General features: G+C 40.4%; 1 protein-coding gene across 3 annotated transcripts in view; it reads left to right on the top strand.

Annotated features, from left to right (window-relative positions):
- Nucleotides 1-19,867, top strand: part of TENT4B (terminal nucleotidyltransferase 4B) — a 52,767-nt gene that overhangs the window by 9,615 nt on the left and 23,285 nt on the right. For all 3 annotated transcript variants that reach the window (XM_039503820.1, XM_039503819.1, XM_039503821.1), the window contains exons 2-3: nucleotides 14,671-14,794; nucleotides 19,212-19,258. In XM_039503820.1, the coding sequence (XP_039359754.1) occupies nucleotides 14,671-14,794; nucleotides 19,212-19,258 (171 nt within the window). The remainder of the gene's footprint in view (nucleotides 1-14,670; nucleotides 14,795-19,211; nucleotides 19,259-19,867) is intronic.

The following is a 19,867-nucleotide window of genomic DNA, read 5'->3' as shown; positions in this document are numbered from 1 at the left end:
AATGCAATGGGGAAAACTGTCTTAAGATGAATAATGATGGTGACTGCAAAGGCTCAAATAGAGCATTGGGTCAATATTTGAGCCAGGCTTAAAATCACTGGATATACAGCTGGATTTTTCTCTAATTATTTCCCAGGTTTTTGAGTTGGACTGTTGAATTAATGTATTTCAAGATGTCCATGCAGAAAACCTCTTACTGACTTGGCTTGATGTTTACTTTGATTGTGGTTTGGACTTCAATATCTGTTCTTCAAGTGATTACACACGCACGTTCCACTCTTGGTGTCAGTGCACACTGTGCACAACCATCGGAAACTTTCTCCCTTGGTATACCTGTTGTGCAGCTTGGGGACCTTCTGCTGCTGCATGCCACTGCATGCAGTTATCAAGGGCAGAGGCATCCTCAGCCTCACTCTGTTCCTTCTTTCTGCCTGTGATTTTTGTTGGAACTCTCATCTATACCAGAACAGTTACTTCTCTCAACCTTTGTGAACTGTGTGTAATTAGTTAGTCTAGTCTTTAGTGTTCAGATAGTAAGTTTTAGCTGTATAAAAATAATTTAAATTATTTTATTTTTTTTATTTGATTTCCTCGTTTGGAGTTTTCTATTCAAGGTATACCCTGGTCACTGGGTTTCAAGCCTTCTTGCTTCAGGCTTATGCCAGTGAGTGACCTGCACAATAGCTGCCTGAAGTGCTTGGGGGAAGCACATATGAAGGACCAGTACCAGATTTGCAGGGAGTTCAAGACTTGGACGAAGAAGGGTAGAGAGGATAGGCTGAAATTCCAGCTGGTGGAGGCGATGCTCCAGCCACTCTTGGAGCCATCCTGGTCTGACTCTATGCCAAGTACTGTGGCTTCAGTGCGAAGTGATCTCCAACTTTAGTGGAATCCCAGTACTGTTTTCCCTTGCCTGAAGAGAGGAAGAAATACAAAGCTTCCAGAGAGGCACTGGCCAGGGGAAGCTCTCCACCCTCTACGTCTGATAAGAGGGTTGAGGGAGTTGAGTAGAGTTCACCTGAAACCTAAGCACTCCTCCAAATTGGTGCCAAAGCCCAGTTGGCTCAGGTTATGCAAGGGGCACTGGCTCAAGTCCGGTGCTGGAGGCAGCACTGTCAACTTTTTTGGCACCACAGCAAGAGACCAACTTGGTGCTAGTTGTCCCGGATGCATTTATGGCAGAAAGAAACCTGCCCTCCCTCTTACTAAAGTATTGAGCTCAATCTAATGCAATGGGGAAAACTTCCTTACAGGAATCTGGTCCCTCAGGACTGCTGCCACTTGTGTCTGCAGTTCAGCCTCCTGTACCACAGGAGGAGGAAGCTCCTCAGTACTATCAAAGGGAAACCTGATCACTCCCACCACCCAAGACATTGCCCTTGGTCCCTTCCTGGTGACATTGCTCCATTGAATGCCAGGCTCTCAGCACCAATCCCTGGCACTGACTGGATCAGCCCTGCCATGGTCAGAGGAAGGGGAATCCTTGTTGTTGGACTCAGACGTGGGAATCTTACAGATCACAACTCCAAAGCAGGACCCACTGGTCTCCACACAGATTCTCTCTTCCCACTGTGATCCTTCAAGGGACTTGCCATGGGAATGTGGCCAGAACAGTGGTGCCCTGCCCCATATCAGTGTTCATTTTGGAACTCTTAAGGTTTTCCCCCAGCTTGCAGATCTTTCCCACAGCATGCATACTCAGTGTCCTTGTCTAGAAAGGCTTAGTCTATGCACTGAGTAGCTCTGTCCCCACAGTTTATCACACGCAGTTGCTACTGGCAGCACACAGACATTATCACTGCTGTTGAAGTTGCACTTGCTCAGTCCAAGTGTAAATTGTTACATCTGCCACTACTGTGCCAACTTGTTGATGTAATTGCTGGTTGAACTGCTTCAACAGTACACTTGCCCAATCCATTGCAGTCTCTCAGTGCTCTTGCTCACCCTTCAGTTACAGATTTGGAGGCTTAGAGTACAGGTTCTGTCCCATGTCAAGATGACTGCATACAGGCCCACGAGCAACTGAGGTGGCATTTGGCTGATCTCTCTTCTGCTCAGCTATCTCCACGAGCTCCTGAACCCCCAGAGCATCAGAGAAGGACATGGATGGAATGAAAATAACGTTTTAGTCTCATGGCATATCAGCTGGAGGGGAAAAAAGGTCAAAACCCAAAGGTTGGTTGGTTGGTTAGTTAGACATGCATGAGTTTCCCAAAGTGTGCATATTTTATTAGGGTTGCCACAGCTTTCCTCTCACTACCTCAGTAGCATCTAAGACCTGAAAAAGAGAGTAGAAATAGATCACTAACTACAGTGAGTAACAAAGCTTCCACTCATCTACCGTCTTACTCATCCCCAAGAAGAAGTACATCTCCCCCTTTCTCCCCATGTCCCACCTGCCTTAAGAGGAAAGGGAAGAGCAACCTTTAGTTCAACCATAAAACCAGAATGGAGAAAAAATAATTGTTGTTGAATAAATGAGTGAAATTGAGCATCTGATCTTCTCAAAGCACTGGTGCTTTTGTATTGGCAGTGGTCACCAGGCCTTCAGGTCCAGATGTGGTCCAGCAGTTTGAACAGAGGTGACTTGTTCCTTGTGCACCAGCAAGTGTGAGAGTGCAGGAGAGCATATCTCAGGCCTTTCAGTGCACGTGTGTTTCTTCCCTTGCAGGATAGAAATCTTGAAGCACCTGTTGGAATAAATAAAAAATGTGAACAGGTGCAAATATGTTTTAGTTTATTGCTGTCTGCTTTACTGAGGCTATTGTGGGGAAAATACACAGATCTTGCCAACAGGTCCCAGGGTTGCTGAATGTAGATATGATGTGCATATCTATGATGTGGACATACTGCACTGGTGCAAGTTGCAAAAATACATTTCTCTGCTATCTGTTTTTATATATATTTTCTAATGTGGCTATCATAATAGCACTGAAGAGTTGTCAGATGATTAAGAGGAAAATAACCTTTGCTTTGAGATTGGATTTTAGAGAGGATAGGCTGACTTCACCTGTTGTTTATTAACATTGTAAACTGTGTCTAAATAGAGCACTGGATGTAAATAATATATGTATGATTAAGGGTTCTAGTGTAAAAAACAGTTCCAGTGGGGTTTGTTGGTATCAGAACTTTTGCTTGTAACTTAAATTGCATATGGTGCCTTATTAGATTTGAAACTTCTTGTAAAATCATCTGTGATAGCTTTTCATCATTTTATAAAATTTTTTGAACATTTTAATATAGAGAATCCAATTAGTGATTTATAGGGACTCTTTTGTAGATCACTTTTTAATATTTCAAAATGTAATGCAGAAAACATTTCATAAAGCTTTGACCATTGCCTTGGTTTTCCAAGTAGCAAAACAGTACATCTGATTTTATTTGAAAAATTTTCATTGGCTACCTGTACAAATAGTGGCTGTTAAAAAGACATCAACATACTGAAAATATTGTTTTCCTGCAAATTAAACATGAATTACTTGTAATTTTGCCCTACATTTACTGAAGCTTAAAAGGATCAAAATTGCTGTGACAGTCTTAGTGCAAAGGCTGAGTCTAGTTTAACTTGCTCTGTGAAGTAAATACCATCTGATGTTTTGTTTTTTTTGTTGTGTAATCATAACTCAAAACAGTATTCATTAGTGAAGGTGAGACTTGCAGCCATTTTCAAACGTTTGGTCCTTATATAGCTGTAAAGCAGATCTACTACACAAGCATACATGATGCTGTTTGTTAGTGTGAGACAGTACATTCTGAGGTATGACACACTTTAGTTTGTGGTAGTAACTATCAAAGCGATAGCATTTTTAATAGCTTTGGGAAACCAGCGTTGGCATTTTAATTATGAACAGCCTAACCCCAAGACTGTAATCACTTATTCATTTCCAATATCCCAACAGACTAGCATATTTTTGAACAATTTTACTACAGACTCCTGTCAGCAGAGATTTCACTGGTGCCACATTTGAGATCCCTTTCCTTGAGGGTAAATGGACCTTTCAAGCTAAACCAGTCATTTGTTCTTGTTTAGATATAATACATGCCAGACAAGCTTTGCAGACTCACTTGTGCTTTCATGTACGCTCTTGGTATCAATAATAAAAACACATCTATCCAGAATCTTTTTATCACTAAGTTTTGATAAATGGTTTTAAAAAAACCCCTCTGTAAATGTGGAAATGGCCACTAGAATTTACTGGCAGAGCTAGATCATGGGAAATGGTTTGAAAGGCATCTGTGTTCAGGCATAACTGTTGCAGCATACACTGAAGTAACTGACAAATTGATCAACGCATTGGGTGCCTTCCTCTTGAGCCTCCAGAACTGATGTCTGTAGCTTAGTAAGGGTTATTGTTGATTTTTCTTGAAATGTGATGGTGGTTTAAAAGACTGTCTTTAAAGGACACTGTCAGAAGTAAGCCCACCCCATCCTCAATCTTGATCTTTTAAAAAATGTGTATATAACTCCTGATGTTCCATCCCACCATCTAAAATAGGGGCAACAAAAATAACTTCCTGAGTGAGAGTTGTAATGTTACAATAGCAGTTCCTCACTTTGGTATCCCATCCTCAGTACGTACAAGATATAATGGACCTGCTGTGGACAAAACCTCTATAGCCTCAAGGCGTGATAGTGAGTTCTTTCTGGGCTTGTATAAGCACAAGTGCTGCTTTATCTGTACTGGTATCGTTTGAAGTATAAAGGTTTGTCTACTGATATATCTTTCTACCAATATAGCTATTTTTATACTGGAAGGGAAATAAGCAATATGGGCAGAAGGCACCTCCATACCAGTACAGCTGTGTCTGCACTCTGGAGTCTAATGATATAACTATTTTGGTTAAAAAAAAAAAATCTCAATCCTGACAGTTTTTATACTTGTACAGAAACTGTGTGTAGACCAGTCTCTTGCATAGTACTGCACCACGCCCAACTGCAAAACCACCAGCTAGTCTTCAGCTAGGATTTTTAACTGTTTCAGCTCTAGATTTGAGAGTTGATGCTTTTCAGTATCAAGGTAGATCCTTTTTTTGTTTGTTTGTTTGTTTTTTTTAAGGGATGTCAACTCAATTTTTTTTTTAATTATCAGCTTCTGATAACTGCACCCTTTAGTGACAGTAAGTCTTGGTTTAAAAAAAAAAGTTTCTGTTCCCTGGTTGTTTATGAATACCTATTTTAGCAAGGGAGAAATTGGCACACTTCAGCAGAAACAGTGAAAATTATACAAAATGTGGAGGAAAAGAAGTATCTTTTACTTCTTTCTGTTAGTAATCCTAACTGCTCCCTATAGACTCATAGACCTTAAGGTCAGAAGGGACCATTATGATCATCTAGTCTGACCTCCTGCACAGTGCCGGCCACAGAATCTCACCCACTCCTGTAACAAACCCCTAACCTATGTCTGAGTTATTGAAGTCCTCCAATTGTGGTTTGAAGTATGCACAAAATTTAGATAGAAATGTTTGGGTTTTTTAAATTGACTTTGTTCCTCTAAATTGAAACTTAAATGCTTTTAAAATGTTGGGCTTGTCAGCCTTGCTCTAGTTGCTTTATGAAGCTAATTTGAACACCAATCCTTTCCACAAATTGATCTGAAAAATGTTGTAAGCTAGCAACTTTCACATATCCTCCCTAAGGAAGACGGGACAGGTTATTCAGAGAAGATAAAAACAATTGCTCATAATTTAAACTAATATTACAGATGTTCTAGAACAATTATCTAGTTGATGTATTTAAATACATTGTATTTAAACGTACTGGACCTTTCACTGTTTCAGAACAGAGCAAACACAAATTTTGGCCTTCTATGGTGTCTGTACTGAAGGCATGTAAGCTGGCTTGAAAGTTTCTATGCAGCATATAGAGCCTATTCTTGCTACCTCTGACATCAGTTGCAAAACTCCCATTGCCTTCAAAGGGAGCAGGTTTAAATTTATGACTAAGGCCCTGATTCAGCAAGGTACTAAAGCTGGTGCTTAACTAACTTTAAGCATGTGACTACAGTAGTCCCATTGGCTTTAGTTTTTAAGTTAGTTTGGCATATGCGGGCAGTTAAAGGCTCTCTATGTTATCTAATGTTTAAATTGCAGCCCAACTCTTCAATGGGGAGTATAGTTTACACATCATCTCTGGCTGGAGGTAGCTGTGGGAAGCCAGAAGTGCGCCTTTAAGGCTTAACCAAAGGCTTTTTTCCTATGACCCTGTCCCCTTCTAAATTTTTCAGCAGTGAGAAATGTCAAAATCAAAACTGTGTAATGTTAGCCTTTTTAAAAAAAGCTGTCTTAATTGTGATTATGATTGTGTATCAGTAATGCAACGATTTCCAGTGATTAAAGCCCCCCTCTCTGTAGCCTATAACACTTGAGTCTCCCACAACACGGTAGCCACATAATCTGCTTTCTCACATTCCTATAATTTGTTTTTCTTTTCTCTTGTCTCACTTTTCTTGTCACTGTCTCTTGTCAGGTTAACTTACATTTTATGCTTTTGTTTCCCTTCCTCTCTCTCTGACTAGATCCCCCCTCCTCCTCTTGCTCCTGTATCTGTTAGGAGTGTTTCCCATTGTCTGTCTCCTTTTCCTCATCTTTCTGTCTACAAATTATTCCCTGCTTTGTTGTTTCTCTGTTGGAGCTGTTCCTTTACCCCACTCCTGTTTATGGGCTGTTCCTTTTTATTTTCCTATTCTCCTTGTTTTGGGAGAAAGCTGTTGCATATTCTCTCACTCCTTTGTTTTTTTTCCCCTAACCACATCTGCTATACAATGCTATTCCTTGCCTGGGACAATGCAGGGCAAAGACCTGTGTAGCTCCACCTTAGTGGAGGAGGGAGAACAGAAACTGAAGACTGCAGGCACCGTTTCCAGGAGACTGTAGAGAAGCAGGTACACCCATATGTTTAGGTGTGTATCTCAGATTGGGAATCAAAATGCTGTGCAGTTTTCTTGTTGGCTTTGGAGGGTTAAATAGACTCATAGACTTTAAGGTCAGAAGGGACCATTATGATCATCTAGTCTGACCTCCTGCACAATGCAGGCCACAGAATCTCACCCACTCACTCCTGTAACAAACCCCTAACCTATGTCTGAGTTATTGAAGTCCTCAAATTGTGGTTTGAAGACCTCAAGCTGCAGAGAATCCTCCAGCAAGTGACCCGTGCCCCATGCTGCAGGGGAAGGTGAAAAACCTAAATGTGAAAGAAGGAAGAAAACAAAGGACCAAAAACCACCTAATTATGGACTCAGCAATGGAATATTTCCACTGCTGTATTGGAAGCTGTAAAGATAAGTGAAGTTGCATGATATCTACTAAAGAATGTTAGCAGAAGTGATATTGTTTAGATTAAATGATTTTTAGATTTGCAGGTCTGCTTTGTTTGAAACATCAGACTACAGAATAAATTTTAAATTTGACTATTAACTGTTGTATAATTGTTTTCTGCGACAGGACTAGTTTTTATACCAATCAAATCTATGATTAAGGCTATGTTTTAGTCACAGGTATTTTTAGTAAAAGCCATGGACAGGTCAGGGGCAATAAACAAAAATTCACAGCCCATGACCTGTCCATGACTTGTACTATATACCCCTGACTAAATCTTGGGTGCTCTGGGGCTGGGGCCGCTACGGGTGCTGGGGAGGGTCTTGGTGGGGCTGGCAGGCTCCCTACCTGGCTCCACGCAGCTCTCCGGGAGTGGCGACATGTCCCTCCATGTGCTGCCCCTGCCCCGAGTGACGGTTCTGTAGCCCCCATTGGCTGGGAACTGTGGCCAATGGGAGCTGTGGGGGCGGTGCCTGCGGGCGGAGGCAAGACACACAGCTGTCTGGCCATGCCTCTGCCTAGGATGGAGCTGAGGGCATGTCACTCCTTACGGGGAGCCCCCCGAGGTAAGCACTGCCTGAGCCGTCACCCCCTCCTGTGCCCCTACCCCAGCCCTGAGCCCCCTCACACACCCAAACTCCTGCTGCTGGGGGTGGGAGGAGCGTGGTGGCCTGAGACTGCCTCAGCAGCAGCCAGTGTGGCTGGCCCAGAGGCTGTCCTAGTTGCTCAGGCAGCCCCTGGGCCAGTCACACCAGCAACTGCGGAAGTCACGGATGTCCCAGAAAGTCACGGAATCTGTGACCTCTGTGACAGTCTGGCAGCCTTATCTGTAATTATTCAGTATTTAATAGAGATTTCCTCTTTTCAAAAAGAAAGCAAGAAAGTAAGTTGTGACTTAACAAGTTTTTAAACTCAACTCGGAAATTTTTTCTGAACTCTTTTTCTAGAAGAGAAAGCAGACATCTTCAAGAAGAAGTTTATTCTTATCCTGTCAGTGAAAGACGAGGCTTCTTATTAACTGAAAAAATTTGCCTGCGTTCTTGAGTTAAAACAATCCTGAATCTACTAAATGACCATAACTTTCATCCTGAATGAGGCAAAGCTGATTCTAAAATAGTCTGAACAGTATTTCATATCTTTTTCAAAATAAAATAGGAATAAATATTGTCCTACAGTTCGTTTTCCCATGCGTCTTCATTAAAACTCTGAGAATGAGACTTTAGATCAGAAATTAATCCTCTCTCTCCTTGACACTTGCCAAATGCATAGCAATCAAGCAGAATTTTTGCTTATTTTGTTTCTCTACCACTTAATTAGTTGATTTGAAAAATTCTAAAAAATTGTGAATAATTGGTTCATTTTTATGGTGTTTTGGGGTCATACTACTTGTATACTGGCTGTCATATGAATATTAGTGAACATGAAAACGTACCTGGTACAAATTTGTGAATAATGTCATGTCTCCCACCCCCTTCTGTAGTTAAGGTAGAAACATTCAGTAGAAAGCAGAAAACATACTGAATAACCAGTCACACACCATGAACAGTAAATAGTTCATCAGCTGTTCGCTGACTATTTGGAATAACTTTCAAAAGGCTCCTAAATCAGTTAGGTACTCCCCAAAATTCTACTTGGTTTGAAAACCTAATCATCTTAACTATTAATCAAATAACATTTTGAGCTGTAAGGATTGTGAATCTCTTCTCCCCCTCTCGCCCCCCCCATACCATATTGTAGCCTCTAGCTTTCCTATGAAAAATGGGGTTCCTTTTTTGGGGCATCTGATTTTTCACCCATTTGAATCCATAGTAAAGCCTCCTTTGATTTCAGTGAATACAGAGTTGAGCCTTTTGTAAAATCATTCTTAAAGGTACAGCTAGTTTAAAAATTATTTAAAAAAAAAATCCTTGCTTACAAATAAGTGTCCCAAGAAGGGATTTTAACAAAACTTAAAAACTTAAATGATGTCTTTAATTGAAGATAGGGTTGACATTCAGTAACAATGTATTTCTGCTCCTGAGAGTGTGACATCGCCCTCTGGTTGGTTGGTTGTTTTTATTTATTTATTTATTTATTTATCCTTCCTATTCTGCACCCAGAGACTTTCAACTGGTCTGCCTCTTATTGACCTCCAGAATGAGATAAGTAAATCTGAATCCAGTTACCAGATTTGCATGACTACTTGAAGATGAAAACTGATAAGGGTATGGCTACTTTCCAAAGTCAACTTAATCTCTGAACAGGCTGGGTTGAACTTTTGCTCAGCCCCAGGATTCTGGTGAATAAAACATACTCTATCTATAATCAGTATCTTCAGTCGTTTTTCATGAAAACAGTATAGCCCTTAATGTTCCTGCTAACTTTCACTGTTCCCAGTGCTGGATTTACAGTACTGCAAGTGCATTATGTTACTTAAAATTGTGTCTTGATCAATTGGAGTAATAGGTGAATTTCTAATATATATGAATGTAAATCCAGTTAAAAATACAGTAAACTGTACTGTGAAGAGTGTTTTATTATTGCTATATAGCAGTTTCTTTGAAGAGAATTGTGACTGGGTGCACCACCCCTTCTCTACCCCCTGCTGGAAGCATTGGCACCTGAAGAAAGAGGGGCAATGAGTTGAGACCACTGAACAGACTGTTTTTTGTTGTGCAGTTTAAAAAGACCAAGCATTTATTTTTGAGTTGAATTTGAGTTGAACAATTAATTGTTACTGCATTAGCAAGGGAATTGCTGTACAAGACTCTTTGCTTCCGATGAGTTTTGACAGTGTAACAATTATTATTGCAGTGTAACGATTTCTTTAAAGAAAAAAAAAAGGCTTTGTTTTATATCCAAAGTAACTTAATAAATGCAGTGCCATTAAAAAGTAAGAAAATACTGTCATATTGCTAGAACTAATTTGTGGCTACTTTTCGTCTTCAAAGATGTAGAATTCCTAGAATTTAGATTTGAGACACTTGCAAACACATTCAGCATTCTCTTTAATAGTCTACTTAGGCTACATCTACACTGCAAACCACTGGCAGTGGTGTGCGGTGTATGCATAGCTACATGCATCTGTGAAGAGCAAGCTGTGTCTATACTGTAGAGTGTAGCTACACAAATCAGTGAAAGGCTTTGGTGTTGCCTTCCCCCTGCCCAGAGCCTTTCAAAGCAGGAGTAGGCTGTGGTAGTGGAGAGGCAGCAGGACACTACACAGCTAAAAATAGCAGTGTAGACAGGGAAAGCACTGCTTAGACATGGAGAGAACTGTGTAGGGTACATGCCCACAGGGTTCAGGCATGGCTTTACTTCCAAAAGCAGTGCTTCACCATCTGCTATTTATACTTGTACTGGGGGGCGGCGGTGTAGCATATGTACTCTACATACCACCTTAAGGAGTGTGCAGTGTAGATGTATTAAATGGTCTTTTATTCATGCATTTACAGTAGCTCAAATATTTTCTAATGTCATTCTTCTAGAAATATCAGTTAATTAGCATATCTGGTACAGTAACTCCTCACTTAAAGGCGCCCCGGTTAACATTGTTTCGTTGTTACCTTGCTGATCAGTTAGGGAACATGCTCGTTTACAGTTGTGGAATGCTCCCTTCTAAGGTCGTTTGGCAGCCACCTGCTTTGTCCACTGCTTGCAGGAAGAGCAGCCTGTTGCAGCCAGCTGGTGGGGGATTGGAACCAGGTTGGACTGGCAGTCCTCCTATCAGCTCCCCGCTCCCCTAAGTTCCCTGTGCAGCAGCTATCAGCAGGCTATAAATTGCAGCTATCCTTCCCCCCACTGCCATGTTGCCCTGTGCCTTGGAGCTGCTCCCCAGCCTCCTGCTTGCTGTGTGTGTGTGTGGGGGGGGGGGGAAACGGTGGCTAATGTCGGGTGTCCCCCTCCCCCCTGCTCCTACACCCCGCTTACCCCTTCTTCTCCATATAGACCATGGTGGGGACACGGAGGAGGGAGAGACAGAGAGCCTGGGGCAGCAGCTGCTGGTCTCAACTTCCTGGTCTACTTAAAAAGACAATGCGCTTAAGAGTGGGTCAGCTTACTTAAACGGGAGTGTGTATTTCTCTCGCTCTCCCTCTCCCCCCCCCACACACTCACAAGGTGTGTGTCTGCTATGCTCTCTCCCCTCCCTCTTATTTGTGCTGCCTTGTGTGAGAGGCTACATAACAAGGTGTTAACCCTTGAGGGCTCAGCCAAGTGCTAGTTCATCATTTAGCACAGGGGTTCTCAAACGGGGGTCAGGACCCCTCAGGGGTCATGAGATTATTACATGGGGGGTCGCAAGCTGTCAGCCTCCACCCCAAACCCTGCTTTGCCTCCATCATTTATAATGGTGGTAAATATATAAAAAAGTATTGTAACTTATATTGGGTGGGGGGGGGGGGTCACACTCAGAGGCTTGCTATGTGAAAGGGGTCATCACCAGTACAAAAGTTTGAGAACTACTGATTTAGCAGCAAGGCATTCCCTGGAAAATATCCCACCCTCTAACTTCACCACCTCAACCAAGCTTCACAATCATAGCTGTGAACAGTATTAAATTGGTTGTTTAAAACATATTCTGTGTGTGTGTGTGTATATATATAAAAACATAGTTTTTTGTCTGGTGAAAAAAATTTCCCTGGAACCTAACCCCGCCCATTTACATTAATTCTTCTAGGGAAATTGGATTCGCTTAACATCATTTCACTGAAAGTTGCATTTTTCAGGAACATAACTACAATGTTAAATGAGGCGTTACTGTACCTATTTTGGAAAATGAAGCTTTAACTAACTTTCTCAAAAGTCCAGTGCACTTATGACTTATGGCTGAATATCCTTGTGTGTTTCTTAATTGCCTGTCTCTTGGCGTTGTAGCTTGCAGCATTAGCAGTTAGCAAAATCAGACATGCTAAGTAAAGTATTTTGTTGGATAAATGACAATACCAAACAAATACAACGACTTATAGAAGGTCCCTGATCAGGGTCAGGTGATTCATCAAACAATTGTTGTATATGGATCAGTTGATATTCTGCATATTATCCTGTTTAATATATAGGTGTTTTTACAGAATTGTTGCAACTTGAGTTAACAGGAATGTAATGTCCATTAAGAAACATAAGAGACAAATTTGTAACAGAGTAATCTTATTTTAAAGCAGAGAACCAAACTTCAGTAAATTGAGTGACAATCAAGTAACTGTGTTAATGGATAGCTCTCTGCTTTTTCCTATAACCTCTGGAAACATTCAATTTCTAATTTTTCCTTTTTTAAATTACAAACCGGAGGAACTAAGTTATCACTGGTTTTGTTGTTTGTTTTTTTTGTTTGTGTGTTTGTTTTTGGTTTGAATTCTGGCAGACTGACTGTTTAACTAGCATCCTCTTCCTTTGTCACTGCAGGCTGTACTTAACCATAAATCTGTACATTAATCTCTGTACTCCTGGCCGTTAGCTCGGAATCTCAATAGTAAGTGGTAATGTGACCCAATGAGTGAAAAATCAAGTCTCTCTGTTACCTAAAAAGCTCTGTTGTTCCATGGAGTGTTCAGACTAGAGTTCCCCCAGCATGTGCGTCTCACATAAACTTAATTATCATGACAGGGTTGTAGTGATAATATTTTACAAGTTCTATCAACAGGTTGAATTGCATCAGGATTGTTAAGAGGAAATATTAAGTGATGGACTAGGAGACCTTTTGAGAAACCAAATGATTAGGTTAGCAAATACCTCCAAGTAGCAGATCACAAACAGTATATTGAGGGATGTGTGTTTTGGTCTCATGTTGAAGATTTTTGAGTGACGAATACAAGTGAGGAGAGGAGGAAGGAGTAAGACAGTAGGAAGCCAAGTTTTATACAACCAAGTAAACACTGAAAGAACAGCCATTCAGTTTTGCAGATTTGCTGTTAGAAACACTCTGTAGCAATACCTGAGGAATAGAATGTTATGCATAAGCATGACCTAGTGATGCTAGTGTAAGAGGCTAAGAAATTAAAGTAATTATACAAAGAGCATAGATAAACACTAAGTAAAAAATAAAGAAAATATTTGATCCTCTAATCTCTTGTCAGTTTTAGTAATCTACAATATTACTTGTAACAGGCGAATATTAAAATGTTTCAGATGGATGAAATTTGAGTTGCGTATCTCTTTAGTCATAATACTTACTGTCATGTCCCTTTCAGATGTCCTTCATCTATTTCATGACATCTGTGGTATAGCTTCCATTGTGTGTGTGTTTGGGGGGAGGCAGGGGCAGTGAGGGGGAGGCTAGGAAGACTTTTTTCACCTCCAATCTGAGGACCTCAACTTTGTAAATCATTCTTCTTGGCAGTCCATCAGAGCTTCCGGGCAAGATGCATTTGTTTTGACAATTAACTTTTTTTAAAAAAATTCTCTTTAAAACATCTAGCTGCTACTATAATGGCCACTGTAGGAAACAAGTGAAATAAACTCATCAATCCTATGTCAGGGATTTATTTAATCTTGCAGGAATTCAATGACTGTTTTTAAATTTGGTGGTGTTGACAGAGAGAACCTGGTGAAAAATGGGCTTTAGTCTTCTGATTAGTTAGGAGGATGTTGCTATGTGCTAGTGCAAATGAATACACGAATTTCCTGGACTTGTGGATTGAGACTTGTGTTAAAACAACTACACTAAGCATAATTTATTAAAACCCCACCCAAAATGTGCGGGGACTTACTTTTAAAACAATGCAACTGATCAGCTGACTGCCAACTTCATTCTACCCTGTGTTCTATTGATGTGTGCACACAACTCCTTTTTAACACTAATAGGAGAATACAGTGCTTAGTGTGAATGTTTCTGCTTAGGAGTGGGCAAATAGGTACATATAACTGAGATGACTCTAACTACGGACAACTGTTTGTTAGTTCACATTTGTTTAAATGTCCCAGAATTGATTTTGTGTGGATTAACAAATCACTTGTGCTGACCCAGGCGATGACTCAATTGATGACAAGGGACTAACCGAAAAGGTTAGCTAAAAGGCTTTTGTTTAAATATTTGGATACTGTGCGTACCCTGAACTCATCATTAGAGACTTCTTTGAAGATTTAAAGCTTTATATATCATGCTGATGTTAACATATTTAGTGATGCTATTTCTTTCACTTTTAGTGTGACCAAAAGCAACTTCCACATTCTTCATAAACATGATATAAGAATTTCCTGTTTTGTAGATTAATGTATTGAAATTAAACTTCCATAAATCTGAATTTACTTTTGTTGAAGGCAGACAATAGTTTTGTTTAAAGTTAGTGTTCAGTGTCCTTGAAATATTTCTAAACCACTTGAGATAATAGCAGCCATTTAAATTTTTCTCTTTTAACTTACCTTTTTTTCTCTCTTCAGTCTTCATGAAGAAATCATTGATTTCTACAAGTACATGTCTCCCAGACCGGAAGAAGAAAGAATGCGAATGGAAGTGGTGAACAGAATAGAAAACGTTATTAAGGAGCTCTGGCCGAATGCAGATGTGAGTAGGACTTGGCATGCTCTAACGAAAAAGCTTTGTTTCTGCTTGTGTCTTTGTAAACAGCTTTTTTTTGTTACACTACTGCTTTTCCCCATTATTTTATATATAACTTTATGCTCAAATTGTGATATAGAAGATAGTTGAGCTTGGTACTTTAGACATGTACAGTAACTCCTCACTTAATGTTGTCCTGGTTAATGTTGTTTCGTTATGTTGCTGATCTATTGGGGAACAAGCTTGTTCAAAGTTGTGCAATGCTCCTTTATAACTTAGTTTGGCAGCTGCCTGCTTTGTCCACTGCTTGCAGGATTCTATGGAAGAGCAGCCCCTTCTTGTGGGGATTAGAATCAGGGGTGGCCAGCAGCCGCCCCCCCCCCCCCATCAGTTCCCCTGACGTGCTGCTCCTGACCTGCCCTCTGCCTTGGAGCTGCTCTCAGGAGCTTGCTGGGGGGGATGGGGTGCTCATATCAGGATGTCCCCTGCTCCTCCCTCCTCCCCCTGCTCTGTACCCCCTCTCCACAAAGCTGAGGTGAGGGACAGAGAGGAGGGAGCTGACTGGAAGCTGTTGCTTCCTGTCTGAACTGGCTGATCTGCTTAAAAGGGCCATGTACTTAAAGTGGTGTCAGTGTATTTAAAGGGGCAATGCACTTCTCTCTCTCTCTCTCACTCATGTATCCACCCCCAGCACTTTGGAAAGTCAGCACCTGCGCAGCCGTGTGCGTACTGTCAGGAGGAGGGAGTGGTGTGCTCCAGCTGGATAGTGTGGGCTCATCATCATGTTCGGTTTTTGCAGGGAAGTGTTTGCGGCTACTGCCCTGCATCAGTTGTGTTTCCTTCCTCCAGTCTCAGTCCATGCTGCCTTGCAGAGTGTGAGGCTACATTAGCAACAGCCTATTAACCCTTGAGGGCTCAGCTGAGTGCTGGTTCATCATTTAGCAGCAAGGCATTCCCTGGGAAATATTCCACCCTCTTACTCCACCACCTCAACCAAGCTTCACAATCATTCATTGCTGTATACAATATTAAACTGTTTGTTTAAAATTGTTTAAAACTTATACCGTATATGTATATAATGTCTTTTGTCTGGCAAAAAAAAATTCCTTGGGACCTAACTCCCCCATTTACATTAATTCTTATGGGGAAATTGGATTCACTTAACATCGTTTTGCATAAAGTTGCATTTTTCAGGAACATAATTACAACGTTAAGTGAGGAGTTACTGTATATGAACACATGCCCTGGTCAGGGAAGCTAAATTAGATATACTACCAACAAAGGAAGGGTATGAGATCTAACCAGAATTATATTTGGGTGTTTGTTACCATGCATCTCATTAGTTCTTAACTTTTTTTTTAATGTTACGTAAGAGTGTGAGGTAAGGCACAAGTGTAGAAGAACATGACTGGTTGGGGAGGCCTACCTGATTGCATTGAGGTGGCTTGTCCTGCTGGAAAGGAGAAGCTTATGTGCATACAGGTGTAAGAGAGGGTGTAGGAAGGAACCATGACTTAGATCAGGGTTTCTCAAGACAATTTTTTTGGTGGCCTCAGAGTGCAGCCACCAACTCTTGCTGGTGGCTGCTCTCACACTTTTCCCTAAAATACTTATTAGCTTTAGGAAAAACAAATAAATATGCACATATACATGTCCAAAATCATTGTAATTTATTTATTGCTAGCTTGTAAGTCCTGTTGTTAAAAATGATATTAACAAACATACAAATATCACTTTTCACAGCATACTTACTCAGCCCCAGCACACCTGGGGACAAATTAAGCCCTGGATGCAGGGGTCAGGGGAGCCAGCAGGAGCCAGGGGTGATTTGGGTGAGGGGTTGGGGGAGACAGTTGGGGGCCAGAGCCTGATGCCCTGTAGCCAAAGCCCCGTGGCTGGGGGATGGAGCCCAAAACTGCATGGCCACAGCCTGGGGCCTGTAATTGTGCAGTCAGAGCCCGGACCCTCCCACCCAGATCCTGCCGCCCCACCACCCCTGGGAAGGTGGGGAACTCACCAGCTGCCTGTTCCTCCAGTGTTGTGCTCCAGCTGTCTCCAGAAGGGGCAGGGCCTGACCCCTGCTTGCAGCCCTGGCAGCCAACCCCAAGGCAGTGCATCCAAGAGCAACAGTGGTGTAGATAGAACAGGAGTACTTGTGGCACCTTAGAGACTAACAAATTTATTTCAGCATAAGCTTTCGTGGGCTACAGCCCACTTCTTCAGATGCATAGAATGGAACACACAGACAGGAGATATTAGCTCATGACTCAAATTATTGTTGTAGTTATCTTGTAAAATCGTTGCATGTGCTTTCATATTTAAACTTTTGACTCTGTTGTTTAATTTTAAATAAAGCATTACTACAGTAAATTAACTCCATAGAATGTAATTTAGAAATACAATATTGTTTCACTTGCCCCAAGGATATTAGTTGCTTGGTGTTTTACTGGGGGAAGCTTGAGTAGTGCCTGGTCTCTGTCCCTGGCTCTAGCCAGTGCTATTCACATTAACTTCACGTGTAAGTTTTTGTTTGTTTTTAAAACCCTGTAAGTCTCAGATGTGACAAATCTAGATAAAGTGTAACTTGAATTTGAAATTAACTAAGATTAAGTGTTCTTGTTTACTTTGACACCAAAACACACAACCAATAAGATGTAAACACTATGAACAAGCAGGTTGAAACCATTTATGAGCACAGACAATAACATTAAATAAAATAACGTGTCACCATGAATGAAACTTTAAAACAAGACATGGTACATACATTGTATGCTTCCCCCACAGCATTTAAGAAAGGGATAAAAAGTTGATTGGGTAAAACTATATATCTTAACCTGTAACTTGATTTATAGACTTCAGCAATTGCATTTGCTCTCTTAATTGAGGGGGATGTGCTTAGAAGGAAACATTCCTAATAAGTGAGAATTGTTCTTGGCATCAGCTGGGTTCCACCATAAGAGAGGCTTTAATTACACTGAAACTGAACAACATTTAGTGATTTTTTTTTTTTAGGTGAAGGCATTTAAAATAAAAGAATTTGACGACGTGAACATGAAATCTGGCTAGTATTGTATAAACAAAAGTTGTCATACAGTGAAGTTCAGAGGAAAACTTGTCACATTATCCTTAACTGTACTTAGATATTACACAGTCCTCCGGGTCAGAGAACAGTTGATGTTGCATACCTTGTGCAATTATGACAATACCATAGTTGGACACAAGATGGGCAGTAGTAAGCTTAAGTCTATTTAAATTGGCAAACATAAAATTCACTGTTTTAAACATTGGGGTGGGAGGGGAGAGGAATATAAACTGGCTTGCAAAGGGTTCCTATTTTTCATTAATTGTGGGTGTTGTCAGGATTTGTGTTAGAATGAATACCTCTGGGTACATTGCATGGTAAAGGTTCTCTTACAAACATTAGCGTTGTGTTAATGTCTGCAAAATCCAAGAAAGAAGGAAGAAGTCAGTACGGCTTGGTCTATGCTAGCAACTTATGTAAAACTGTGTTGCTCGGGGGGGTGGAAAATCTATACCCCCTGAGCAATGCATGTAAACCAACCTAACTTCCAGTGTGGACAGTGCTATGTCGATGGAAGGGTTTTGCCCTTCAACATACCTACCACCTCTCAGGGAGGTGGAGTACCTATGCCGCTGACCGGAGAGGCCTTCTTATTAGTGTAAGTACTGTCTTCACTGAAGTGTTACAATGGCACAGCTGCATCAGTTCATCCGTGCTACTGTAGGATTTTAAGTGTAGACATGCACTAAGATTATAAAGATGTTAGCAAAAATATAAATAGTTTACATGCAAGCAAAAAAATGGACCTGCACCAACATAATAAGAATGCTGAAGTATAGTATTAATAGCACACTCCAAAAAGTTAGTGCTTGCAACACTTCTGTGAAGTAGATGGTAATATATATTTGTGGTAATACAAAGGTATAAATGGCTTGAGAGTTAGAACACAAACTCTTTTACCTGGATGTTGTATGAAACTCTTTGATGCTTTTCTCTAGTAGTAGTAGTATTTTTAAAAATAGTTTCTTACACACTTAAGTACTTTTAAAATGAGGAATTTGTAATGGAAAAGCTGATGGAGCTAGAGCTCTATTGTCATGAGTAGCACTTTAATTAGAAGACTATCAGAATAAATATTATTTCTATCTGTTCAGCTGCTTACTGTCATGAATATTTTTAGGCCTATTGCTGCATTGCTCTATTTCTAATCTTCTTTTAAAGTTAAAGATGTAAATACTTGAGTTTGCAAGATTCCTCTGTTTTATGGTCATGTCAAATATTTCAGTAATACCTAAAACTACCAGTGGAGGGTAGCAATAGTCAAACTTTTCTAGTGACTCAATTAGATAATTGTTCAGAAATTTAAAAGGTGCATTCTAATACCCTATTTTTCTGTTACAGGTGCAGATATTTGGAAGTTTTAAAACTGGTTTATATCTACCTACTAGGTTAGTACCTTTTCAGTAACTTCTTATACATTGTTTAGGCATATTTTGAAGTCTCTTCCTCTGCTGTTTACCTTTATCCCCCATTGCTGTATATTGAATTTGTGTGCACTGAGATAGAATAATGTTCCTGGGGTGGAATATGCACTTGTTATCTTACTGTTTTCCTAACTACTGACTTATATCATGTGTTTTGTATCAATATATGTATATTCAAAGCTGACTTATATACGGGCATTTTTATAGAGTACCTGTTTCAGTGATGTTTAAGATATTGTCTTTTTTAAAAGATTGCCTCATGCTTTAAAATGTCTGACTATCCCTGAAAACTGCTCAAGCCTGAAGGTAAATATTATACTTTTATTCAGCCCTCCCAATAAATACATTGTAAAATATAAAGAATGATTAATGGATTATATGAAATAGGACCCATCCACCTGTTTAGATCCTGCTTTCATTAATTTAAAATGTGACCCCTTTGATCATATTATCAAGTATAAACTCAGTTTTGTAATTCAGCCTAATTACAAGATTAAATAGGCAGCAGGTTTAAAACAAATAAAAGGAAGTTCTTCTTCACGCAGCGCACAGTCAACTTGTGGAACTCCTTAC

This window comes from Mauremys reevesii, linkage group 16 (genome assembly GCF_016161935.1).
Source record: "Mauremys reevesii isolate NIE-2019 linkage group 16, ASM1616193v1, whole genome shotgun sequence".
Classification (NCBI taxonomy): Eukaryota; Metazoa; Chordata; order Testudines; family Geoemydidae; genus Mauremys; species Mauremys reevesii.
Note: the sequence above shows the minus strand (reverse complement) of the source record. Positions and strands in the feature narration are given on the sequence as shown.